Source organism: Teleopsis dalmanni, chromosome 2 (assembly GCF_002237135.1).
Source record: "Teleopsis dalmanni isolate 2A chromosome 2, ASM223713v2, whole genome shotgun sequence".
NCBI lineage: Eukaryota > Metazoa > Arthropoda > Insecta > Diptera > Diopsidae > Teleopsis > Teleopsis dalmanni.
Genome location: NC_051847.1, coordinates 195,663,304 through 195,671,972, shown reverse-complemented (window position 1 = coordinate 195,671,972; position 8,669 = coordinate 195,663,304). Strand labels below are relative to the sequence as shown.

Sequence of the window (8,669 nt, the reverse complement as noted above, 5' to 3'; positions counted from 1 at the left end):
TGAAGCTATTGAATTGTGATTTAAGAGATTTTTTCGGCCTATATGTTACAATAGAAAAAGTTGAAGCCACCACTTCATTCTAGAGTCGAATCAGTACTTAGCGAAGTAGCTGGTAAAACTCGCTTAAAGCGGTAAGAAACCGTAATAGACAGCTGGTAGGGTTATGGTATCCGTATTTTGAGATGCGCTTGGAAATTAGCTCAACGATATCCGCAAAAAAGGCCAGACTTACAATAGCTATATAGCCCAACTGATGCATTTTAGGAGGGATATTAGAAAACGACGACCCAATATATAGAAGAAGGAAGTCCTGTTTCACTAAAACAGTTCGTGTTTGCGACACGGGCGTTATATATTCGTGACGAATATGGAGGAAGCAAAATCACCACCAGCGTTTAATATATGTGCGTAGGTCTCAAAATAATGCTACATGGAAAGAAATTAAGGTCTGATGAAAAAGTTATGTCCAAACTGAGGTATATTTTAAGTGTAAATAATAAATCGTTTTACAAGTAAAGCATTGTAATGTGAAAAAGGTATTGGAATGATTATATTACTCTGGAAATAGACTACATAGATAAGTAATAATAAAATTTTTCAAGAAACAAGGGTAATGAAATTATGGAATAATATTAATATATACTTTCCAGGTTGCCTTAAAATAAAATTACTATTGGAATAGGATCTTATATTAGGCACTACTAAAAGAAAATTAAATTATATTTGCTAAATTTTGAATTTAACAACTATATTAATACTTTATTCTTAATGATTGTTTTAATCTATTGTCAAACTCATAGTATAGTAATAGCGTATTACTGAGATGAAAGCTTAATAATTTACAGCTATTTTTAGTTGCTGTATAAAATATATAGCAAAGATATAGTACATTTATTTGATATATATTGAATGAATTATCATAACATGAAAGAAACACAGTTTTAATATAGTAATAAGGTGGGTGAAGTGATTGAAGTTGCATTTTATAGAATTTACAATTTACTTCTGTTGTTTATTGTTTTTTAAATCAATACCGCTTTTAAATAAAACTCAAATATATAAATAATTGACTTGCATTTTCGAACTATTAACTACATAAGTAAACTGAAGTTCTGCTTTTAATTTTCAACTTTACACAACCTTTGCCCGATTCAATTATAAAAGTTCCAGAGTTCTTTACTTCTTTTGTCTTTAATTTAAATATTCAAGTGCAATTGATTTCATTGAAATTGCTTCTAAATTGTTAGCAGATTCATTCATTGTCTTGCTATAAACTTTTACGAAATACTACCAATAAAATGAATGTGAAAACTGTAATGTCCTTTAACGACCTTTTTACATATCAGCCAACACAAAAGCGTCAACTTTATTGTTGGCTGCATTGAAGTTGCCAAAAAACAGTCAATACTCGTGCTAAGTACACAAGTAGTGGGAACGAGATAAGGCAGGGTCCTACAACATACATGTTGTAAAAGTTGAAATCGGTGAGTTGGAAATTGATGTACTTATCTGTACTTACCAAAAGTTTTACAACAAAAGTCGTAACAGCAACAAAGCAACCTGAATAATTGTAAAAAGTTAGTCATGGTAAAGTGTGGTAGCCAGAAGTGGTACACAATCGGTAAATGTAGGTGAGTGTGTATTGTAAATATATCGAAAATTTATTTTAAAGCGTTTTTTGAAGTTGGGGCGTTCGTCTCAAGTGTTTAACAAGAGCAGATATAGAGTAGAGATATTACACGGAAACTAACAAACAACGCAATTCAAATTAAAATTAAAACTTTAATTTATACTGATATTGATTGTTATGCCATTGTTTTGAAATCTTCATTTAAGTATACCGAAGTAACTTTAATTGCAGTATTATTTAGTACCGAGTAGTATATCTATATTTGTACAAAACTATTTTTGAAAGAATCAACTATTCTGATGAAATTTCAATCAAAACTATTATGTTGGTTTATTACAATTTAAATGCACATTGTAGGGTTAGTTTTAAAACTACAGTGATTTGTCATTGAAAATGTTTCTACTGTTTTGTGAAAAATTCATCTTTATATGTAAATTTTTTTTAGCTGAAGCTAATATGTCCTATAACGAAGAGAAACTATTTAAAAGTTAGAAGGGTTCGAATAGATATGAAAAGACAACAACAAAAAAATTTAGTTAATTTATTACTGTGTCGGTGAGTACTTGGCAATACTTAAAACAGCGTTGTATGTTCAGTCAAACTTAAATAAATTAACTACAATTTTTGTTGTTGTCTTTTTATTTATATTTGAACCCTTCTAATTCTTCTTTATGATCTACAAATTCAATCTTTATTGTGTAACATTGTTTTTGATGTGAATTTTGTCCATAAGCTGTTAAATCGGGTCTATATGTCGGATTAATTATTAATGCTGTGTTTTAAGTATTCAAAAAGCTATTTGCTTAAGATGATTTGATGTAGGGAGATGTACCGGTCTAATAAAATAAAATAATAGTATAAAATTTGAGTAGTTGCAAGATACTGATTTATTTAGTTTATTCTTTTGGTCATGGTATTACATTGTGAATGAAAATTATAATACGACCATTATGGTGGCGTATGTGCCTAAATAGACACTAATTACAATAAGGTGATAACTATAATGATACATTTGTTGCTACATAAATGCCTAAATTAACACTAATTACAATGGAATAATAACCATAACAACACATTTATTGTGGCGCACGTGCCTAAATAGACACTAATTACAATGAGATGATAACCATAATGAAATATTTCAAGCAGCGTATGTTCCCAAATAAGTACCATAAGACAATGAACTATGCTTCTGATTGATTCAAATCAATTATTCTAAGACACGTTAATAGGTGTATGTTTGTATTTGAACAATACAGATGTAGGTTAGTTAGTCTCTCTGTGTTTCAGTTAGCTTTTTTTTCATATTACTCTACATGAAGTTGATCTATCTCTAAGTAATTATCACATTTATAATAATAACTCAATAGGAGTTTTATTTTATCATTCAAATCACTTTTTGCTCCATATTCTATAGCTGTTTCTAGTAGTGTAGTAGGGTGTTAGACCAAAATTTTTACTGAGAATTTCTAACAATCCACCTACTGTTTAAGGTAGTCGACAATTTAAATTGCTGCCCTTCTTTATGATTGTCTTTGTTTTATATTCCTTTTGCAGTATTTTCCAAATATGAAGCTGCGAATCACTTCACACATAAAAAAGGTAGTAGAAATAGGTAGTCTAAGTCATTGCAAACGTGAAGCAGCATCTCGTGTGGAATCTGCACCAAAATATAGTGATTGCTTTATGTGCCCATTGTGTTTTGGAGGTATACATACGTCTTTCTTATTTTGTTTGTGTTGATGTTGCTGTTGGTGTTGATGTTGCTGTTGGTGTTGTTGTTGGTGTTGTTGTTGATGTTGTTGTTGGTGTTGTTGTTGGTGTTGGCCATATTTATGCAGGTGTGGGGGTGTGAAAGTTTTTTAATCATTTTTAAAAAATATTCACCAGAAGAACTTGAATTTTTTATTTCCTTTAATAACGCGCGCTTGTATGGCGCGAAATTTGAATACGCCCTGTTGTGCTCTTAAGCATTGTTGCTGCCACTGCCGCTGAAGTTGCTACTACTGTTGTTGCCTGTTGTGTAGTTTTAATTAAAAAGTAGTGAAAATTGTTACAATGCCGTTGTTGTTAGTTTTTTATGGCATTATGCGCAACGTGTATGCAACATTTGTTGTACTTATTGTTATTGTTGTTTTTTATTGTTGTTGCAGTTGTAGTTGTTGTTGTGTTTGTGGTATTGTTTTAGTTGTGCTGCTAAAAATTTTGACAGTAATTCTCTAAAGAAACTTTTTAAAGGTGCATTTCACTGCATATATAAGTAAACAGTGGTAAAATTTATACTATATATAGTATATAACATATAAACGAAATAACGACAAAAGTCGAAAACAAAAATTTGTAATACTTAACGAAAAAAGTTTAATTAAATAAAATACTCGTAATGTTGAAATTGTTTTTGTTTTTTTTATTTTATTTTGTTCATGCAACACAGCAGGATATCATCGTCCTCGCTGCATAATTTGCTTCAGTTTTTTGTCTATTTTATTTTTTTTTTTTTAAATTTTTTGCTCGTTGCAGTATAAAATCAAACAGAAGTGTTCACTTTTGTATAAAATTCATGCACAGTTTAAACATAAATCCGTAGAAATTTTTTATTTTTGGCTATTCAAACACAATCAGCTTAAGCATACAAAAATTGTATGCAATTTACAATCTGCTTTACTCATCAATAGTTCAATAGTGCAGCTTTATTAAGAGCCCTTCCCTCTTTACTCTTCGCTCTTGTAATTTTTCTTATTTTTTCTTTGGATATTTAAATTTTACTTTGACATCACCAGGATTAAAGATTTTGTATTTAAAAATAAAGTTCTTCAGCGTCTAGATCAAGCTATTTTGTTATCATATGTTAGGCATGCTCTGAGAATAGGATGTAATGAGCAGTATGAGTACCCAATATTTGGTAGATTGTGTTATATTATTCTTCTACAAGTCATGATCGATGATATAGGTTTTAAGCCTATATGTTCACATCTTTCTCCCCTGATTACTGGAATGAAGTTTTCGCAATGCTGTGGAAATCTTCTCGATTCATTCCTAAGAGGTTGTTTTAGTAGGTGCAAGTCTCACACTGTGGCTTTCGATGCGTGGAATGTTGAGAACTTAAAAAATTTTATCATAATGCTTATCAAGCATACTATTGTGTAGTCTTGTGAGTGAGAATGAGAATAATTCAGTCCTATTTGTACTTGACCATAACATCCCATCAAACATTCCTGCTATTTCTTGATGGAAACTTGAACAGGTACAGCGGTTTGCATTTCACAAAAATTTAGAATCTAGAAAAATCCAATCTAAAAGTTAGTCATTTACCAAAGGTGATGTATCATCTTTACAGTCCAAAGCTAAGGTTCGAGTTGTGGAATATAAGTACCAAGTGAAATTTTTGAGACTGGGATTTTTCTTGGGACTGAACATTAACCCATTTCCCGCCGCACCTAGAAGGAGTTGAAATTTTTTCTTGAAATTTTACACGATGATGACATTTGGTTTGATTAAGAAAACTGTAAATTTTCACATTTTTCCGATTTTCAAATTCTTGGGAAAATTCTGGTCGATTTTTCGACCAACGGCGGCTAACATAGACTTTTATTATTGAAGTTGAAGCAAAAATTATTGAAGAAAACCTGCGATAATTAGTCGATGTATATTCAAAGAAATGCTACAAGTGAAGGAATAGTTAGTTATAATAAATAAAAAAAAGGCAATTGATATACACAAAATAAAATTTTATTCAATAAATTTAAACAATATAACTAAAAACTAAAAATGCACACATTATTTGTGGTCGAACAACGTAAAGCATTTAGTGTGCAAATGGACATTGCATTTCAAACAAATAAAACTTGTGTGTTTATGGCAAACACGACATCGACGATAACATTTTGTCTTATTTGAAATAAAATGTGATATTTCATTAACTCGTGGCAATCCATCAGGTCTTTGAGTTTCAGCAATGTTATCTTGTTCAATGTTTTGTTCTTCTGTATAATTAAATGAAAGTAAAGCAGTGCTAACAACAGAACGAAAATCAAGTTGACTCATTTGCTTGTTTTTTTGTGCTTTTGAAATGAAGCAATGAAGTTTCCACGCATTTACTAAGCACGAATCCACTGCATTTGAAAACAAAGGCCACCACCACTTTTTCCCACGGATGGATATGCGATAGTTCGATATTGCATTATCCGCCATATCGACACCACCCATGTGCAAATTATAATTTGCAATCGCATGAGGCTGAGGAAGATTCACATACTTTTGTAAAGTCCTATTGTAACGACGGGCAGAATTCATGGGTTCCATTGATTCAAAATTCGTTGCAATTGTAACAAGCGAATTATCTTGCCAAGATATAACGTAAATTCCGTTTTGCTTATCAAAAGCATAATCGGACTCACCTGAAAAAGAGAAAAATAGAGAATAGGATAGAGAATACATTATTTTACACGATATGTAATTGAATAACCTTTTTTCAATTCTTTTTTTCCTTTAAGGGAGAGGTTTGACGGCAAACGATTTCGACGGACTGTTCCACATGCTAGAAAATTTTTCTGTGACAGTAAATACATCAAATAGAATGATGTAAAAAAATTATCAAAATATACACAATGCCATTCAGGATGTTCGACATTTTCTAGCAACTTCAATACAACATGCGCTCCAAGTCCAATTTCTTTGTCGTATGGTTGAGTTGAACCAGCATATGGAATTGTACTATACATATAGCCATCAGATGAAGCTAATACCCATAACTTAAAACCAAACTTAATTGGTTTGTTGCGAATGTACATTTTTGAACTGTGTCGCCCAAAGTATGGAACCATTTGCTCATCTATAGACAAGTATTCATGAAACACTCCAAACTGCATGAATTTTTTATTAAGCAAAGCAATTAAAGGTGTTACTTTTGCAAATCGATCATTACTATCAAGTGAATTATTGTCTGCAATGTGCAGAAATCGTTTCACTTGACGAAATTCATTGCGAGTAAGTGCTTCCTTAACTATTGGAATACCAAAATCATTCTGTTGCCGCCAATAATGCTCAATTTCTGGAAGCTTATGATAGCCACTGAACAAGAGAAATCCAATGAAGCGATTAAGCAAACGTTCGTCGAGAATGTTAGTTGTTACATTATTCTGACTTGCATACTTCTTACTTTCTGTAATAATTAACTCAACAACTTCTTTATCGAAAAACAATTTAAATAATTCTATTGGAGTTTTTCCACCTAAGATGAAAAAAAATGATCAAACACTTTCTTTCGTATAATTGTTACATACTAGTTTACCATATATATTAACAAGATCCTCTTGCTGAGCTTCGAGGCCAGTTGTATTGTGAGCAATTGGGGGAAATTTTGGAAATTTAGTTTTCTTCCAAACACTCCGTGGAATCGAAGTTTTGGAGAATCCAGGCTTTTTACCTGGTGAATTATGCTCTGTTTTGGATAGGTCCAGTGATGGTGCAGCAATGTCTTCTTTGGTGTTAATAAAGTGCAGTTCTATTTCACCTGCAACATCTTGCAATGCATCAACCTCCGAACCATCCACAATTTCATCATTTATGTGCTCAGTGTCACTTAAAGCATCGGGAGAAGGTGGAATATATACAATATTTGAAACAGAATCTCTTTCTGCTTCATTTTCGGAATCAGAACCTTCCAAAATACATTTAATATCTGCCATATGTAAAAATTTCCGAACACCGAAGCCTTCACAACTATATATATACACAAATAAGTTTATTTATTGAAGTAATATACACATTATTGAAATCTACGAAAAGATGAGAAAAATACTGACCTTTTAGACATGATTAACACTTTTACACTTCACTTTTTCTCAATATATTTATTATTACTTTATACTTTTTTAAGCTTCTTTCTGCGTGAAAATGGCGGGAAAATGAAAATTTGTCATATCAACATGTCAAAACATGTGACTATGTTTATCGCCATTGGTCGAATTTTCGACCACTACTTTTGATATATAAAAATCACCTGTAATGTCAAACATTAGTCAGTGCTTGCAAATACATTTGTAATATCGGGCTTTTTGAAATATATTTTAAAAATTCTTGGTAAAAAGTTACCTTTATTTATTAATAATTTTTAAGTTTTAAAAAACATCTAAAATTTTGATTTTGCAAAAATTTCTAAAAAAAGCCGAGGAACAAATAGAATCTCTATTTTACTGATAAAAAAGATTTCCAAATATCTTTATAAGTAAATTCATTCATCAGATCAAAAAAAAATATATATTTAACATATTTTAAAGCTTTATGAACAACTGGTCGAAAATTCGAACCGCCTGGCGGGAAATGGGTTAACGTGCCTACAGCATTGTGCTGCAGTGCTTAAGACTGGATTTGTGGATGCCTTCGCTTAAGGTAGAATAATCGGTTTTAATGATGGTAGGAAGGATTATTGCATGTATAAACAATAATAATAAATAATAAATAAGTTTTAATAGATGCTCGAGTGTAAATTTAACCAGTTAAAGGTTTTTTGAGATCGGAATAATTTTTTGTTACTAAATATATTCAAAAAAATATGCTCTAACCACATACTAATTACCTGAACTGGTCACTCTGTTAGAGTAATTGTAGCTCATTTGGTAAAGAAGATATGAAAATTAACATGATGCGTCGAGTAGGAATATTTTGACCTGAGATTTGTTAAAAATCTGGTTGAATCAATGAAATTATGAGTCATAAATGACTATTAGATGATTCAAAATTTTTTGAACCTCTTTTCTTACCGATTTGGTAAAGCAAAATTAGTTAATGACTTTGCTAACTTTAAAGACTTATCAGGTTGGTTCACGTTCATTCGAATGGGAGAATCATGTTTTTCAACGTTGTTCACACACATACCATTATGGTGCATTTGGAGTTTCTTGTCGTCCACGTATAAATATAACTAAACCGTGGCATCATAATGAACCATTATTTGAGCTCAAGTGTGCTGTAGTCACAAAGTCGCCGAACCAATCTAACTTGATCCTCCCCATAACATATATTGCTAATTTTTTTGAAA

General features: G+C 31.3%; 1 protein-coding gene across 1 annotated transcript; it reads right to left on the bottom strand.

Moving 5' to 3' along the window:
• Positions 1 to 3,544: 3,544 nt before the first annotated feature.
• On the bottom strand, positions 3,545 to 7,445 carry LOC119676503 (piggyBac transposable element-derived protein 3-like). The gene is made up of 6 exons (XM_038087742.1): positions 7,435 to 7,445; positions 6,921 to 7,351; positions 6,235 to 6,860; positions 6,096 to 6,180; positions 5,552 to 6,027; positions 3,545 to 3,646 (listed from the first exon to the last, which is right to left on the bottom strand). Exons 1-6 carry the CDS (start codon positions 7,443 to 7,445, stop codon positions 3,545 to 3,547), a joined length of 1,731 nt encoding a protein of 576 aa, XP_037943670.1.
• Positions 7,446 to 8,669: the final 1,224 nt, after the last annotated feature.

Bases quoted from the DNA above. Each gene is read 5' to 3' on its own strand.
- LOC119676503 (XM_038087742.1), bottom strand. The intron at 6,181-6,234 runs GTATATTTTGAT...TTACTGTCACAG, and splicing joins AACATCCTGAATGGCATTGT to AAAAATTTTCTAGCATGTGG. The intron at 3,647-5,551 runs GTTAATGAAATA...ACTACACAACAG, and splicing joins GACCTGATGGATTGCCACGA to GCAACAACAGTAGTAGCAAC.